Source organism: Megalops cyprinoides, chromosome 7, assembly GCF_013368585.1.
Source record: "Megalops cyprinoides isolate fMegCyp1 chromosome 7, fMegCyp1.pri, whole genome shotgun sequence".
NCBI classification, from domain to species: Eukaryota; Metazoa; Chordata; class Actinopteri; order Elopiformes; family Megalopidae; genus Megalops; species Megalops cyprinoides.
Genome location: NC_050589.1, coordinates 39,403,443 through 39,422,760, shown reverse-complemented (window position 1 = coordinate 39,422,760; position 19,318 = coordinate 39,403,443). Strand labels below are relative to the sequence as shown.

The window sequence follows — 19,318 nt, the reverse complement described above, 5'->3', positions numbered from 1 at the left end:
TGGCCTGCATTCATTTTTCCTTCCACTTTATGCAGAGCTCCTGATGCAGACATACACCCCCAAAACATCAGGGAGCCTTCACCATGTTTGACTGTGGGAATGGTGTTCTTCTCCTCATAGGCAGAGTTTTTTATCTTGCCACATGTACCTGTGTGAATTATGACCAAATAATCCGACTTTGGTTTCATCAGACAACATAATCTTTCAAAAATCATTTGGTTTGTTCACATGCTCTTTAGCATACTCCATACTGCTGCCTTGTGTCTAGAAGTAAGCAATGGCTTCCTGCGTGCTTTTCTCCCAAACATTCCAGACTTGTGCAGACTGCGCTTGACTGTGGAGGTGTTGACTTTTATTCCATTTGCCTCTAAGAACGTTTTCAGCTCCACTGCTGTTTGTTTTGGATTCTTAGGTAGCTCTCCAGCAAGTTTCCTAGCAGCTCTTTCAGTTATTTTTCTTGATCTTCCTGCTCCTTGGTAGAGTCTTAATGTTTCTTCCATTTCTGGAATATGGTCTTCACAGTTAGTGCTGGTATCCCTAAATGCTTTGAAATATTTTTATATCCCTCTCCAGCTTTATGAAAGTTTACCAATTACATTTTGAGGTCTTCTGACAGCTGTTTCCCTGATCCCATTGTTTTCATTGCAAATATAAAATGCAAGCCAAATTTAACACACGGGGTGCCACTCATCAAGCATTAAGTGCTGACAATGTTTTTTAAAGGTCAAACCCCTAATTTTACATAATAAAGTTAAATACCTAGAGGGTTTATCAAAGGGGATGTAAACTTTTGAGCTTGCTATTAAAGATAAATTTGGACTTGGACTCAGCTATTTTAACATTGAGGCCATACCATAAAAGGTTTTCAGAGGGGAAACACATTTAAATGATTATGGAAGGCTATTTTGAAGATGAACTGTACAATAGAGGTTTTAGAGATTTTTTTAATTAATCACCCAGGGTCTAAGGGGGATGCAAAATTTTGCACTCAACTATATATATAATGTACAACTGTGTATATATAGGCAATGTAAGAGGAATCCACATTTTCCACATGATGTAGGAAGACGCCCCAAATTTTATAAAATTCTTTGAGCTTGCACTTGCTACTATATGTTAGTTTTTCCAATGCTAAGCAGAGAGAGAGATCTCTAATGGCTAATGGAAGGGCATGAAACATTTTTCCAGTAGAGAGCAATTAAATGTTGTGCATGATAGATACCATGAAACAGATATCAATTAATTTGGTTTCATGACTGGACAGGGATAAATAATCAGGCAGCAAGCCCAAAACATAGAATTTGGGAGTAAGTGGGATAGGTTTAGAAATAATTTGGGAGATGAATCCTATTTCCTATTAATCCAATTTCTTTCCTCTACAATCCCAAACACAGTGGGATAGGGTTCTCTTACATTTAATACAAAGATCAGGAATGTTGGGATTAAATTTATTTATCTTCTCAGCAGTAACATAAACTCTCATTATCTGGTTGCACTGAATCAGTTTGAATCTAGTATTGATTGAGATATCTTGGATCCTGCTGCATATCCTACTCCACTCCCAGAAAAAGAATAGATGATTTGGATTTATCTACTGTATACCCTGAATTTTCCAAATCTCTCAATTAATTTACTTAGGGCTGGAATAGAATTACTAAGGTTGGTCAGAAAGAGAAGAGTGTCATCTGCGTAGAGTGCTATTTTGTGTTCCAGTTCTGTTGTTTGGATTCCTTTGATGATAGGGTGGCATCTAACAGCCATAGCAAAAGGTTCTAACGCTAAAACAAACAGCATCCGTGACAGAGGGCAGCCTTGTCATTTACCACGATGTAGATTGAAAGATTTAGAGATTATATTATTTGTCAAGACTTCTGCCATTGGATCATTAGAGTATAAAGTTTTAACCCATCGTTGAAAATTATCATTGAAACCAAAGAGAGATAGTACTTCAATCTAGGGGTGGGCAATATATCAAATATACTCGATGTATCGCGGCTTGTTTTACGTGGGATGTAGTAAATGACTATATCGGGAACATCGAGTACAAGTTGTCACGTAATTTTTTTAAGCCGCTGGCATGAGACTCGCTTTGGCGTTTTGCTTCTCGCGCTCTCTCCTATGGCTCTCTCCCTCTCAAGGAAACTCACATATATACGTCACACACTCGCCTGCCCATCCAGACCACTCTCCTGGGTGAGTGTGTGTGACGTATATAGGTGAGATGTGTGTTTTTGTATCTGGAGAGAACATGGAAAGAGCCTGGAGAGAATGAAAGAAGTGAAGCGCCAGAGCGAGTGTACACATGTTGAGTTTGGAAACGGGGCAGACGAATTGGTTCTGAGAAGAAATAGCACTTGATCCATCGTCTGGCTGTGGTTTGGGTATCGCAAGGAAGATGTTGAACAAACAATGGCTATCTGCAAAATATGCAGCAAAACCATTGCCTGGTTTGAATAAATACTGTTTTGTTAAATTTAACTTGGTTGTGATTTCCCCCTTTTTTCATGCAAGTTTAAAATTGTGCCAATAGAAACCACTAATGAATAGGGGTGGGACAAAATATTGTTACAGGAATATATTGTATTACTTCCTCTTGCAATACGTTATTGATACACTGGCGCCAAATATCAATTTTTAATTAAAACGTGCAGGTGATCTAAACGGATTCACCCGCCAATTTGACTTACCAGAGTCACTACTTCATGACTCCTCGTGGTGGCGCTTATCAAATGAATGAGGGTAAACTTGCGGTGAAGAAATGCGCACAACATCTCTTTCTCAGTCCTCCCTGGGAAGGAGACCTGTCCAACTCAATTTCAGTAAGTAACGCTGAATCAACGGTTTGGATGGCAGAGACTGTTGTTTCATATAAGTAGCTAGCTTCAGTTGATTAGTTAGCCAACTTAGCTAGGTAGCTCCTACTTACAAAGTTGTCTAAATTGAAAGCCACTTTACAATTATATCACTAGTATTCTGCGTGATTAGCCATTTAAACAAAAGCTTATCTACTATGGTAGAAAAAGATGTACGGATCAGCTGTTTTCATAATCAGACCACTTTCACCCCACCAGAGAAAAGCGGAGCTTGATGTGGTACGATCAAGCTTGTTACATGGTGGAGATAACTTATTGCCAGCAAACGTCATAAGCATTGCTAGGAGATGTCAGTTATGTATTACTATTATCACTTGAAGGTTATAAGCATTTCCAGTAGATGTCAGTTTTTTTACAGTTATTGACATTTAACCACAGTTAGTGACATATTAACTGAAGTTATTGATAATATCAGCCATTTACCCTATCTGCACTATGCATGTGGAGGTCTGGAAGTGTATAAGCCATTTACATTTACATTTACATTTATTTATTTAGCAGACGCTTTTGTCCAAAGCGACTTACAAAAAGTGCATACAGTAGGTACAGCGACAGTACGGGGACAGGATGTGTACAGTTCCACAATTGTGTGCTGGGTCAGTCCAGGTAGAGTCTGAAGAGGTGCGTCTTCAGGCCCCGTCTGAAGGACTGGGGTGAAGAAGCTGTCCGTAGCGAGACCGGGAGTTCGTTCCACCACTGGGGAGAGATGTAGGCGAAACGCCGATGTCTGGCAGAACGAGCACCTCCTGCCTTGACCATGCAGGGAGCAAGGCGTCCAGTTGCTGCTGAGCGTAGGGGTCGGGCTGGTGTGTAGGGCTGGATGAGTTCTTGGAGGTAGGCAGGGGCTGTCCTGTTGACTGCAGAGAAGGCGAGGGTCAGGGTCTTGAATCTGATCGTGGCAGCGACAGGAAGCCAGTGGAGGGATTTCAGCAGGGGAGTAACATGGGAGAATTTGGGGAGGTTGAAGATCAGTCGGGCAGCTGCATTCTGGATGAGCTGGAGAGGGTGGGTGGTGCATGCTGGGAGGCCTGCAAGGAGAGCGTTGCAGTAGTCCAGTCGAGGGAGAACTGTGGCCTGGATAAGGAGCTGCGTCGCGTATGTGGTTAGGAACGGGCGAATCCTCCTGATGTTGTGGAGGAGGAATCGGCAGGTCCGTGACGTGCGAGCAATGTACTCCTTGAAGTCCAGGTTACTGTCGAGGGTGATGCCCAAGCTCTTTGCTGTCCGAGAGGATGGTATTGTGGTGCCATCGAAGGTGATGGAAAGGTCATGCAGGGGTGAAGGGCCGGCTGGGATGAAGAGGAGATCCGTTTTACTGAGGTTCAGCTTCAGGTGGTGGGATGTCACCCTATCTCTACTATGCATGTAGAGGTCTGGAAGTGTATAAGGAAACCAGACAATCCAATATGTTAGCCTTAAAATACATATATCCTATTGTACTCTGTATGCATGTGAGCAGAAACTTTGGGAAGGTATGCAGCTGTGAGATATCTGTGTGCCGTAAGTAAGTAAGGCCTGTTGTTGTGGGAATTAGACATTGTCCGGACATTGCCCAGGAGATGGACCGTGAGAGTAAGATAAAGGAGAATTGGACTCTGTGGGGGGGGGGGGGGTGTTTTGCAAACATTGGGGTTATTTGTTTGTTCAGTGCTATACAAAAGACTGCTTAGTGTCATATAATTTTTGAGATATTCTCCTTGATACTGACGAGTCTTTTTTTTTTACTGAAGGTGTGTCACAGAGAAGCAATGGTGGGGGATGTGGTGTGAGATTGAAGGAAGAACTAGGGGGACAGCATAAAAGAGAAGTGCATTCAGAGGGTGTGTCAGAGTGAATGAGTGTGTGAGAGAGGGATTTGCTACGCGTGGACAAGCCCGGTCTACTCTATGTGATTTGCAACATATACAATAATCCAAGTACATCAGACTCTGTTGGTACATCAGTTGGTTTAAAAAACATCAACTAGTGTGCTAGCTAACGTTAACTCCCTCTTACGATATAATCCAATGTCTTGGTACTATTTCCCAGACTGAAGTTGAAAATGTATCCACACACATCAATTGTTGTATATGGTGATTGTCACGTTGAATTTTGCTGTTAACTTTTCACTATATAAGGAGGAGCAGCAATGCTTAGGGCTTTCCGTGGTTTGTGTCTTCCCTTACGGTTAGCCAACCTTCCAACTCCTCAAAACTAATTTGAACTGCGGCTTGGCCTCGGAAACGCCTCTTCACGCTCACGGTCGTCTACTCACACCAGCACCACATCAGTGGAGACCAGAGAAAGGGTGTATTCAGTAAAAACAGTTTAGTACTGATGGGGTGGGGTTGTGTAGCGCTCTAATATGGAAACTAGACTGAATGATGTAACCTACAAGCCAATTCAGGTAATTCATGACACATAGGAGCTTCATCAATGTGTCCCTACAAGAAATAACGGAGCCAGCTGATAATGGGAAATACATTATCTAGCTTGTCACCTAGCCTAACCACTGTATTTGTAAAAATGTATACAATGATTTATCCTGCACAGTTTTTGCACATTTAACATTGTCAAATGTAAAAAAAAATGCAGTACAATTTTAAACTGTCACTTTTGCATCAATTTGTCTGTAAATGTATGAAAATCTGTCAGTCTTTTTTAAGGGTAATATTTTTCATTAATGAAATATGAAATAACTTGTGTAAATGTAAGTTTTAAATGTAAATGTTAAATATAAATGCTAATGTTAAATGTAAATGTTAAATATAATTGTAAATGTTAAATGTAAATGTTAAATATAAATGTAAATGTTAAATGTAACATTCGCCCAAATGCTTGGGTTCTGAGCAATACAGCTCTTGTATAACAATACAGGTTGTTATAGGATACCATTAGGTAGTTCCTAGGGTGTTGTCAGGCATCACTGGGTGTTCCCTGGGGCCTTACTGTGTGGTTCCTACATATATTTAAAAGGTGAAGCTGAAATTCATTGTTAAATGAGACTATGGAAGGAATAAACAGTTGAAGTCTATGAAGTGTATTAATCACCATAAAGTATGAAACAGTGAAAGACAGTATGAAAGAAGTAGATATAGTTAGTCTATGAAGTGTAGCAATCACCACAAAGAGAGTGTGAAACTATGAAAGGCCTGAAAGCAACAACTATAAAGTTTATGAAGTGCATGAATCACCATAAAGAGAGTATGAAACTATGAAGCAGTCAAAGGACATCTCATAATAACCTGAAAACAACCCAGAGAAACCAGTAGTACGCAATGTGAAATTACAAACTGCATCTAGAGTGGAATTCTGAACATTCCGCAATGTATGTGTATGGGGAGCATGACTCTCAAACAAATTGCTAAAGCTTGAAGACTATACATCACATCGCTTAAATATTTAAATGTGAGTGACAGTAGAAGAAGCTGAACATTTTAATGTAATATGTGTATGTATTATAAAAACTGTAGGAGCAGCAGCAGTTTACATCGGCATCGAGGAGGAGGCTTGCTTTTTTCACGTTTAAGAAATCGCCGTATATCCATTTGTCAATGACAGGAATCCAGATACGTAACCCTAGTCAACCTTAGATAGATAGCTAGCTGGCTAGCATGCCCCATTCTACGGCTCTCGCGAGCCCAGCTGCCGCAAGAGACGATGTGATTGGTCACAGATACCGTAAATGCTAATAATTAGGGCTGTCCCGAATACCATTTTTTGGGCTCCGTAGCTTCGGTAGTAATCAACAGCGAATATTCGAAGCTTTGACCCGGGGGGCGATTTGGGTGCTGAGCATGATTCAGAAAGGACTCAGCCAGACATTTTTCCGTTCTCGGCTGAGATGGACGGCATAGCGCTGCAACACGTGCCTTTCGGTTTAATTAAAGGCAGTAATTTTTAAGGATTCTGTTATTCTACAGTATTATTGTTTGTACAGTCATGCGCCGCTTAACATCCATTCGGACAACGTCCGTTCCCATATACGTCCGTCGTCCCATAAGGTTATAATAAAGTTTAAAAACCCGATCGCAGAACAGGACGTAGCGGACGTTACGTTGGCGGACTTCCCGCACGCAACACATGTACTGTATCTCATGTCTCATGGAAATAAAGCGATTTCGCTGCCAGGCGTAGCGTATAATGGTACAGCACATAGTAGTATAGGCCTACCATGTACTGTATATAGTATGGTGTTCGCACAACATCCAAATTACTTAATATCCTATTTCACAGAATGTATCGTGGACATTAAGCGACGCATTGCTGTATTGTTATTTGTTAATAAAAATCATTTTCCAAAAGCTTTGGTGTGTTTTATGCATGTTTGTAATCCCAAGGGGCTTGGTTGAACGATGTCCTATCAGTGCACTTTTTGTGACAAAAGCTTGTGACAATTTTTCTTATCATGGATAAATTCACACATTTAAGATTTGAGATTTATATGTATAAGATTTATATTTATTTATAGTTTCTTTATTGTCATTGTCTCAGTACTCGAATACATTGAAACGAAATTTGTCCTCTGCATTTAACCCATCCTATACACTCATCGCCGTCACTGCTTACGGAGCCGCGGTATTTAAAATGGTCTCACGCCCCTCCGGAAGCAGAGAGAAGCATGGCATCGCTGCAGCTAGTATCCTTGCAGGGTGACAAACTTAGCTAGGGGTCGGTCGAAACCATTACGCCCTCTGTTCGAGTCCCAAAGTAGGAGCTACGCGATCCCATCACTGTGACGTTCACTGCTGTGAGTGAGAGGGATGTCAGGCGCCCAAGGTGAGATGGTATATATTTCCACATTTTAACAGTGCAGTTAAAAGTATAAATATAGTAGGCTACAACAATGTGCTGACAAAACGTATTTTGCAGTTCGCCTTTATTGATAGCCTACGTTTAGCAAAAAAACGAATATCCGAATCCCAAAATTGAAAACCGAATAGGCCTACCTACCCAACGAACAAATATCTGAATAGTTGAATATTCGGTTCCAGCCCTACTGATAATGCAGCGCAATTTTGAATATACTAGGCTTGCGCTGGTAAAACATTAGGAAACTCTAACTAGCAAATTTTTTAAAAGTTGCATAAACTCTATTTAGAAATGCGTAAATACTATTTCAGAAATGTAGGGGGTGCGTAAACGCCGTTTATGTGCGTTTAGCCTCCACTACAGCCTACAATGTAAAGAGTAGCCTACTGCAGAATCGCTGTATCGTGATACTGTCGTTATCGTGGGCAACATAGTATGGTATCGTGAGTTACTCTGTGATTCCCATCCCTACTAATGATTACTAACAAGAATGTTTTAATGCAGACATACGTTGCAGGGACTACTAGAATCATCATACTGGTGTGATTGTATGCATCAAAGGGTTAAATCAAGCATTTATGAAGTGCTTTAGAGGAGATTTCAAAATATCGAGATATATATTGTGTATTACGATATAGCGTAAAAATATCACAATATTATTTATAATACAGGCCATATCGCTCAGCCCGACACTGTACCTGAACTCACTACTGCAACCCTATGTTCCCTCCCAACCGCTACGCTCTGCTACTGAACGGTGCCTGGAGATCCCATTGCATCGCGGCATAAAATCACTATACAGGACTTTGTCCGCCGTTGTTCCCCGATGGTGAAATGAATTTCCACACTTTATCCGTTCTGCTGAGTTCCTCTCTGTCCTCAAGAAACATCGGAAGACACAGATCTTCCTTTCTCACTTGAGCACCAGAAACACTACCCCCTAAATGAACTTCTCATGTCTCAAACTGTCTCCTACCAAAATATAAAATAAAATTATAAAAAAGTAATATAATGGTTTAACGCACTCGTTAGCTTTGCCTGCCAGATTGTACCTTGCCTGGCCAACCTTTGAAACCTGGTCATGCAGTGCTTCTAATATTGTTGACTCCATATAGTTTTTCACTTGTGTTGTATTGTACCTCACTTGTAAGTCACCTTGGATAAAAGCGTCTGCCAAATGAATAAATGTAAATGTGTATTAAAATTTTAGCTGTTCTTGCCATATGTGTGAAGACTAATGGAAAGGATTTGTGTGTTTGGCCGTGATGCAGATGGCTGCCATCCGTAAGAAACTGGTTATAGTGGGAGATGGAGCATGTGGGAAGACGTGTCTGCTCATTGTGTTCAGCAAAGACCAGTTCCCTGAGGTGTATGTGCCCACAGTGTTTGAGAACTACGTCGCAGACATTGAGGTGGACGGCAAGCAGGTGAGAGCTGCCACTGCCATAGTGTTGAGATGAACTGATGCCTTGTGTTACACCAGTTTTATCTTTTCTTTTGCTGTTTTTGCCAGGGTCAGGAAATCATTTTCCAGTGTTCTTCCAATTGGCCCTAAGTTTTAGGATTTTTTGATTTCCTCTGGAAAATGCACTTGGCTACATCTGCAGTGCTTTGTGACAATCTTGATGGTGTAAATGCACTGCAAATAAAATTTGATTGACTGATTGATTCATTGACTTAGCAGCCACCATTTATCACTCAGTCTGTAGTAGACAGCATCTATTAATACTATACCTGTTAGTGAAGAAAACTGTTCAAGCAACATGGATGTATGTAGTCCATAACATTCATTTTTAATTTTATTTTTTGTTATTTATCAATGTATGTTGTCATTTTGCATGCTGTCTTTGGTGCTAAGGGCTTATGAAATGTTTTTGTTGTTGTTGTTGTGTGATGATTGATGGGAGGTGTTGAAAGACTTAGTCAGTGCAAAAGGCCCTCGTAGATTCTTAAATTTTGCATGCAGAATTCAGGCAGGCTCCTTGACCAATGAGACAATCCCATGGCTGAAACATTTCTCTTGACCTCCTGAAGGTTGAGTTGGCACTGTGGGACACAGCTGGACAGGAGGACTATGACAGGCTTCGGCCCCTATCCTACCCCGACACTGACGTCATCCTCATGTGCTTCTCCATAGACAGCCCAGACAGTTTGGGTGAGACTACATTTCAAACATTTTGCCTGTACAGACCTAACTGTAAGTCCAGTGAGACATACTTCACCTGTGTACATGTGTGAGTGTGTGTGGGCATAGGGATGTGGGTGCTAGCAAGGTTTTTTTTATGTTTCTCTTTGTCTGACAGAGAACATTCCAGAGAAGTGGACTCCAGAGGTAAAGCACTTCTGTCCCAACGTTCCCATCATCCTTGTGGGCAACAAAAAGGACCTTCGCAATGATGAACACACACGCCGAGAACTGGCCAAGATGAAACAGGTACACACAAACACACATGTACTTGCTGATATACATGCACCCAAAAATTTATGAACACAAGTGCACACATAACCACACCAACACACAAATGCATGAAAACACTCTTATCAGTATGCACATCACTGCTGATTCCATGCGTTGTCTTCAGTGTCAGCTAATCCAGAATTCTTTCTAAGTTGCTCTAGATAAGTGTAAGTGTACCTAACAGGCTGTAAAATGCAGTGATTCCTTGTAAAATACTGTAGGCCTCTGGAGATGGGGCATTTAGCAGATATTGTTATCCAGAGCAACTTACATCAGTTACAGCTTTTTACAGTGTTATCCATTTATACAGCTGGATATTTACTGAGGCAGTTGTGGGTTAAGTACTTTGACCTTTCACAGCAGCAGTGTCCCAGCAGGGAATCAAACCGGCAAAGTTACAGGTCCTGCTCCTATGCTACACTGCCGCCCCAGATATGGCTGTTACACACTCCTTTTTTGAAGCCTGTGATCCACACATTAGAACTATGCTGCATACTCTTGTGTACAGGACCATGTTTCCCACACACACACGTGCTCATGTGTAGGATTGTATGACATTATGTGTGGCTTTAGCAGAGGACTGTGCAAGAGTGGCCATTGAGGGTTTTTAAGAGTCCGCTGAAATTGATTTCCTTCCTTTCATAAACTGATGTGTAACGTGGGCGTGTGAGGAAACCCTCTGACATTGTTGAGTCTGACATTGCTAACGTTCCCCCCACCAACAGGAGCCGGTGAAACCCGAAGAAGGGCGTGACATGGCCAACCGCATCAATGCTTTTGGGTATCTGGAGTGCTCAGCAAAAACAAAGGATGGAGTGAGGGAGGTGTTTGAGATGGCAACCAGAGCTGCGCTCCAAGCCAAGAAACGTGGCAAGAAGAATGCTTGTCTTCTGCTATAGAGAATTGGGGAAGGGTGGGGGGTGGGAGGTAAGCAGGCCAAGGAGAGCAGGAAGAAGCTTTAAAGAGGTGGGACAGCTGTCAGTGGGCTCAAAGGGGAGGGGGAGAGGGCAGGAAAAGATTCAAATCAGGCCAAAGGAGATGGAGGAACAGATGGAGGGAACCCTGTAAGGAAAAAGGGAGGTCACATTTTCTTGGCTGCACTGTTGACAGAAGTCATCTTTAAAAATCCTGTCTGCTTTCACTAGTGTGATCTGCCACAGAGTAAGATGAGAAAAACTAAACAGGCTAGGGGGCAAGAGTATAGCTGGCCAAATGAGGAGTATGTTCCCTGTTTCTCTTGAGACGTGCCTCTGCCTCATGTCTCCATGAGTGTCCTTGTCTGTGTGACAGTCTGCATCCCTACCTATGCATGTCCACCCCTCTCTGTGTGCATGGGGAGATGGGGGGTCCACCCACCTCTCCATCCCCCCGTAGTCATTTGCATCATAAATGAGGTCACTGGACAAAAAGACAGTCCAGATTAACAGCTCACTGAACCAACCAGCAGTTCATTTAAATGTCTATTCCTTGTTTCCTCTGCATATAAAGTTCACATGAAGATATATAAAAACAATGATGATGCTTATTAATTTGTGTTAGTTATATGCTTGTTTGTGTAGTTTTGGAATAAATGATGAGTAGCTTGGATTGATTACTCACGGTAATCTTCAGTGGAACCTAGTGAGAACTTTTAGTTGATAAGAATGAAGTGGACTGTGGGGACAGGCAGGCTTTGGAATGTGGTATTATTTTGTTCTGATTCTTTAAATGGATTTGGAAATTCAGTAATTAGTTTTCTTGTGGACGGTTTTTTCCTGTGTGCCAGGATCCTTAATTGTGAAGGGGGTGGGAATGTATTGACGTGTTATCTCACTCTCCCTGTATAAAAAATTAGCTGCTCCCTCCATCTTTCACTCCATGTACCTCCCCCTTTTTCTTTTTTTTTATTATACAGTTTTTTCCCCCATTTGCTCCTGTACTGTATATTTTACCGTGTGAAATTCTACTGGCTCGTCCTTGTCTCTTATGCCTCTTTTGCAAAGTCTAGAACCTTATCTTAAAATTAAAAAAGAAAAATGCAAAAAAAGTAATAAAAACATGAAAAAGAGCAAACAACTAAATATTATACTGTTAACTTTGTAAAATCTTACATTTAATTGTTGTAAAAAACAAAAACTGAGCAGCAGAAAATAAATCTTGGTGCAAATAACCTTTTGTACACACATACATCCTGGAATTTCCTCAGTCTCCTTTTAAACGTACTTAAAAAATAAATTGTTTTTAGGATAGTTGTATTTGTATTGCTTCTTTTATGGTTATGCACTAATTCTTCACACCTTTTCTTGTGTTAAATATTACACTGTCCTGATCAATACAGTAGTTGCGAAGTTCCACTCACTCTGTGGGAAATGAATTGTCATTGCCTCTGGGGTTAAACTGTTTGTTTTTGCATCTTTAAGATGACCTACCAGGGACACTGCATTTTGGATGCATTTTTCTACATTACAGGATACACCTTCATTTTAAATTGGGGTAGTATGTAGCTATTGTGTTTGTGTATTTGAGTGAATAAGTAAAATGAAATTCAGGTGGTATATTGAGGCTTCAACACAATGCCTATATTGAAATTACAAATGAATAAGATAAGCTATTACTATTGAACAAATGACTAGGGATACAATATTAAGGCAAGGAAATATAAGATTTACAAACAGTGTATTGCTGTAGTAGGTTTTAGCAGAAACTTGTCCAGAGTCAGAGCAACTTACATAGGTTAAGTACTAGTTACTTGTGTGGTAGTTGAATGTGGCATAGCTCTTTTACCACTATGCCATGCTGCCTACTATATTTTGATATAGAATTGAGTGGATCTCACAGGAAAGACAGATATTTTCTTTTGTCCAATATGAAACCTGTGGCTTGAGTTCCAGTTTTCAAAGGAGATTTTTATACAGTCTCATTCATAGAACCATCTTATCAAATAATGAACAATTCTGTTCTTCATAGATAGTTGTGAAAAAGCCTTGCCATTTGCTGCAGAAACTCAAATACAATAACAGCACATAGGTTTCTGGTGTAACATTCTGTTGGTCAAGGGCAGCTTCAGTCTTTCTGTCCTATCAGATTGAGTTCCCTATACCCAGTAACATCGTTGTTCAATGCAAGGACAAATGTGTTCATTAGTGTACCTTCAGACACTAGAGTCCCAGGATCACATCAAGGAGATAGAGTGGGCACCAAGTACCACATTACTGATGACGCGCATTACTCGAGACAAGCTGGAGAAAAGCAGTCGTCTTCTTAGCCAAGGCTGCCATGGATGCAGATGTCCTGACTCCTCTGCATGCTGGTTATGCTCTGGCTGGCCATATTCAGATTCACCTGTATCATACAGGGCACTGTCAGACCACTCCTGTGGCCTGTCAGATTGATGCTGAGGTGGTGGTGGAGTACACTGTAGGCCATTTCTGAAAGGAGAGTGTCACATAAGTTATATGCTAAAACCATGTATAATGGAATGAGTCATAGACCATGGTTAGGAAATTACCAGCCCTGCTGTGATAGGCCCAAATAACCAAAAGGGAGTCTTAAAAACTTTCATCCCATGCTCAGTCCTACACTTGCGTAGCCAAACAGTTATTTCCAGGTGGTAGCAGTTACAAGGCACACAGGGAAAGTGACTGGAGGAGAGTGTCAGACCAAGCTCTTTGGTATCATGTATTTTTGAAGCACTGTTGTTCCTATTATGCTGTAGTGCCAACCACAAATAAAATAAAAGCTTTTCAGAATGCAAAAACCAAAACTGTTACACACTGAAAAGTAACAAAAAAATAAAGGAGCTTACTGCATTATACAGCATTCAGTATTATACCTATTCCTTGTTATATTTTGAGAAAAATGACACAGGCCTTACACAGTCATAAACAGGTACATAAACTCCATCAGAACAAAACATATGTCACTCCCATTAATAACTTGCTGTATGCACAATAACCACTCTGAAGATGAATTACATTTCTGGGCAATGGAAAAAGTACAACACAAATGTAGGGGCAGGGCCTTTGATAATATGTTCCCAAAAAAGATAAATGATGAATCATGATTTTCAGTGGCCCTAAACTCACAACAAACTGTAACTCCTCTTTGTAGTGTCACCCATACATTACGTTATTTATTATTTGTTGTTTGCTCACGATTGTTATATACACATATAACTATATGTTCCCATGTTTTCTTTTAGGGCACTCTTAATTTTATTGATTGATAATTGCAACACTCACTGTAATTCATGCATTCTGACTTGACACCAGTGTTGGATAAGCTACGTGGAAAGTGTAGTGAGCTAAGCTACCAAGTTACTCTACAATAAATGAAGCTTCACTACGCTTACACTGAAGCTACCCCCAGAGAAATGTAGCAAGCTAAGTTATTAAACAATAACCAATCGTTAATCGTTACTCTCACTGCTCCAAAACCAATTTGTCAACAAAAACAAGTGCTCCACATAATAAAAAAGTGTTGAGTTCAGTTAAACACATGTATTTGTCAAGGTATGGCCTCTCCGTCCTCAGCGTTACAGGTTCCCTGTGCCATCTTTCCACCAAGTAAACTCTAGATCATATGTCTGTTAGGGATGTGCATCTCCATCACTGAGGCCGATGCGATACACATCTCGATGCATTGCCAACGATCCGATACATTAAAGATACATATGGAGCAACTTCTAATGTCATACGATACGATTCACCCCTATTGCAATGCAGTGCGATTCGATTCGATTTGATTCAACACAATGCAATTCAACGCGATACAATGCGATGCAAAAGAATATGACGCTATGCAATTCAATACGGTACAGATAGTTTGATTTTATTTCTTTGGTTCTTCTTAAGCAGACAGCAAATCATAAATTAACTAAAAAAGTGCCATTTTTACTTCACATATTTGTCTCTCTAGTGCTGCAACCCAGTAAGCATCTCATTTATGCTGTTTCTTTTTGACTTAAGTTAGTCGTGCTGCCTGTGTAGGCCTACTTTATAGCGGCGCGGCATATTTTGCAAATTACATGCGTCTTGTCAAATTGTCCGTATCTGTTGAAAAATCCGAAGTGTCGCCAAACATTTGATTTGTAGTAATTCGGTGGAATGTGTGACTCTTTCTCCTCCATGATAATCTGTGACTCGCCCGGACACGCCTCCAACTCGCGCGAGACTTGACCGAAAGACTTGACGAGAATTGGCCACTGATAGCAGTTGAGATGAGAGAGAGCGCTTGAGAAACAGTTAGAGAGGGAGGAATTAATCTAAATATAAAATTATTGGCCACATTTTAAATAATAAAGGCATACGGTCTCTACTAATAATTATATATAAATAAATCGGATTTTACCGATGCAAAGATGTTAGAAACGATGCATCCTGAGTTCATCCCAAATTGTATCACACACAGTTGTATCCGTGCACACTTTTTTAATCGGGGCAATCGCATCGTGAACTTTTATGCCGGTGCACCGATCCGAATCGGTGAATCTTACCATCCCCTAGTGTCTGTATTCCCTTACTCCCCTGTCGTAGGCATCATCCCAATGATTGGTACGTGATGTCATACGGAAGTGCTTCTGAGCTTCTGTGGCTACGTCCGTGTATGGCAGTGGTGTCACATACTGGTCGTTGTTTTATTCCAGACCGCAGCAGAAAGATCCAAAGAGGATTCTCGAAAGATCCGCTGTGCCTGAGCTTCGGAAATGCTAAGGGAAATGTAGCTGGTGTGGACGCTACCGCCCTACTTGATCAGTAAAATAGCTTCGCTACTGAAAAGCTATTTGATTCAGAAAACAGCGACGTTACCACCACGCTACTGAGAAATGTAGTTAAACTAGTAACGGCGCTACTTTCAGTGACGCTACTGCCCAACACTGCTTGTCACATACTTTTCAAGAATCCCGCCATGCTGTCTGAGGAAGAACGGTCAACGTGTGCCTTGAGTGCAGACAGGGGCTGTTTATCAATCCGCGTTTTTGTCTGTTCTTGCGTTCTTGTGAACTCGTTTCATCTTTCATGGCCCAAGGACGGTTCCGATACGAAGAACGCAACTGACCGAGAACGCTTAAAATGCCTGGATGTGTTCTTGATCCGCTCCTTTTATCGAGGATGCATCAGTTGGTGACTTGGCCAGCGAGAACGCATCTGATATCCCAGAAGGCATTGCAAGAATAATGGCAGGGGAGGCGAGCGAGTGACTACCACTGTAATTTTTTACTTTTCTTATTTCAAGTAGCTAAACCAGCCTCTGAAAAAATGTGACGGGAAATGGGCAGTGTAGTTGCAGAATATTTGCTTAATCTATATAAGAAACGGCTAATTTGTAAGATAATTAGCTAGCGTTATTCAGTTCAGTGGAGACGGTAGTTAACGTTAGCCAAGTTAGCATGGGCTACAGAAAACGTAACTTGAGGGACGGCTTTTTAGCTTCATAGTTGATCGCACTTTTCAAATGTCATATCGATCATATGAATGAGAATAAATGTTTAATTCAGCAGTTGCTGCGGAGATTATTTTTCAGAGGCTGGTTTACAGGTACCGTTTACTTGAAATAAGAAAAGTAAAAACTTAATATCATGTCCTCTCATAATTTAGTACAAAGAGGTATTCCATTTTTGATTCATTAACCTCTAAGGGGAGCGGAGCTAAAAGGATTTGTGGGCTGGTTATAGTTACTGTGATGGCTTCCTCTTTAGATAGGCTGACTCCGAGTTAAAAAAGTACATAATTTGTTTGAACTGCCTGCATGTTTTGCTTGTAAAACCCTTCACTAAAAGTAACTAGTATTTGCAGCTGTTATAGATTAATGTAGTGGAATAGAAAGTAGAATATTTTCTTTGAAATGTAGCAGAATAAAAGTACAAAGTCCCCTAAATTGGAAATACCCATGCCAAGTACAAGTACCTCAAAACTGTAGCCTACTTAAAAAAATAAAATACTTAAAAAGATTACATTAAGTTACTTTCCATCCTTATACAGATACTTTGTTCATTTTAAAGGCGATTCACGCAACTGTTTGGCTTAGGGCAGGGGCATCATAACATTTGTAATGTTAAATAACATTTTAGTACTCATCCTACCATATGAGTGAAATGACAAACAGGAGTTTTGAGTTCTTCTTTAACTTTATTATATGAACAAAGTAGCACAAGTACACACACAAGTAGTGGCGAAACACAAATGTAATACACAAACACAAAAGTTTATCAGATGTTGCACTGATAATGCCAGTGTTGTCATATCACTGCTTAGATGAGCTGCGCCCAGGGTATTGTGCAATAGCAAGTACGCAAATACACATAGCCTAGCGTCTCAATCTCTGATAGGTGCGTTCTCCGTCCTCCCGATCTTGCAAGACCGTTCTCGTCAAGGACGCTGGGCAAGAACGTTCTTCTCAAGAACACAAGTACGTTCTTGCGTTCTTGGAATTGATAAACAGCCAAGAGCTGAATTTCAGTGTTCTGCTTGTTCTGATATTTTGAGAACTGCATAAGCAACCATTAGCTTTGCACCATATGTAAATTCAGTATGTAAATTCATATGCAAGTGCACTCTACGCACATCAATAAAATTGCTATGCAATTTTGCACGACTTGCACTACATTTTTAAGGATAATTAATTGAATTTTTTTAAATGCAAACTATAGGCTTATTAAGTCACAATGTTGAAGGACATTGACATTGTGCCTGTTAATTGAGTCATTTCAGTAATGACTTCACAACACGGGTGAGATTTGTGTCGGAATAGCGTCACACTCCTCATCCAAAGTCCAAACTGGAGCTATTTGAATGCTACGCATTCCGTGGCACGAACACACCCTGCGTTATGTAATTTCACAAATTATCAAAGAACAAATTTTCAAAGAAACCTAAAAAAAAAACAAAATACCCCCTTTAACAGATAACGTAGGACAACACTGCTACAGTTTAGCCTGCTAACAAAATTTGGTGTTATATTGCTTTAATCCCAACACGTACAGTATGTCTGTTAGCAGTGCTCCTTAAATTATCATCACGTAAAAATTGCCCGTTTTCCCCAATTGGCTGTTATTCACCTGATCTAGCGTAGGCTAATTTCCAACGATGTATTTATATTTACATATTACATACATATGATGCCAAATATTAATCTTTATCTTGTCATCAAAAAGTGCAATGCACTTTGTAGTGCTTAACAAGCACACAAGAAATAAGACATTTACATCTGAGTAACCCTGGAGCACTTGTTACAGCAGCCGTAATATTATGATAGTGTCTCTGTAGGATAAAACTAAATTTACATTTACATTTATTCATTTGACAGACCCTTTATCCAAAGCGACTTACAAGTGAGGTACAATACAACACAAGCGAAAAACCATACAGAGTCGACAATATTAGAAGTACTGCATGACAAAGTTCCAAAGGTTGGCCAGGCGAGGTATAAACTAGCAGGTAAAGCTAACGAACGCGTTAAACCATTACAGCCAACTCGTTATGTTAAACTATTACAATCAAACCATTGCATTTTTATATAGTTTAGTAGGAGATGGGGGAAGTGTTTCAGGTGCTCAGGTGAGAGAGAGCTGTGTCTTCAGATGTGTCTTGAAAACAGAGGGACTCGGTAGAACGGATGAGGTGTGGAAGTTCATTCCACCACAGGGGGAAAGTCCTGGATAGTGATTTAACGCCGCGATGCGACGGGACCGCCAGGCGCCGTTCTGTGGCAGAGCGTAGCAGTCGGGAGGGAACAGTTACAGCAGTGAGTTCAGGTACTTAAGTGCAGTTTTGTTAGTCACCCTGTAAGCGAGCATCAAGGCCTTGAACGTGTGCGCCCCATAAACGTGTTGCGGGCAGCTACAGGGAGCCAGTGGCGTGAGACTAAAGAGATGTGTAACATGAGCCCTTTTTGGTTGGTTGGAAACCAGACCGGCGGCAGCCGCTTTCTGTATCAACTGCAAAAGAATTTTAAATTGCATCTAGCTGACGCGCCCCACCTGATTGCACGTAGTAACTCATTGCCACGATGTTCTACGCCTATTACATGAGCCCCACTGTCAAGTCATTGCGTCTTTGCGGAGATGAGTGGTGTGATGTACTGCTGACTCCGCCTATCCGACTACGATTACAGCCGGGGCCAGTACACCGGCAAGTCCTGCGCTAAATCGTCTGTCAACGACAGGTAAAGTATTGCTCTCTGAGACGCACAGTGAGCGTGGAACCCGTATGCGTTGAAC

At 40.9% G+C, this 19,318-nt stretch overlaps 1 protein-coding gene across 1 annotated transcript in view; it reads left to right on the top strand.

Annotated features, from left to right (window-relative positions):
• Window positions 1–12,283, top strand: part of LOC118781373 (rho-related GTP-binding protein RhoA-C-like) — a 35,816-nt gene extending 23,533 nt beyond the window's left edge. The window contains exons 2-5 of the mRNA XM_036534376.1: window positions 8,936–9,091; window positions 9,699–9,819; window positions 9,968–10,098; window positions 10,848–12,283. Of these exons, the coding sequence (XP_036390269.1) occupies window positions 8,936–9,091; window positions 9,699–9,819; window positions 9,968–10,098; window positions 10,848–11,021 (582 nt within the window). The 3' untranslated portion in view covers window positions 11,022–12,283. The remainder of the gene's footprint in view (window positions 1–8,935; window positions 9,092–9,698; window positions 9,820–9,967; window positions 10,099–10,847) is intronic.
• The last annotated feature ends 7,035 nt before the right edge of the window (window positions 12,284–19,318 follow it).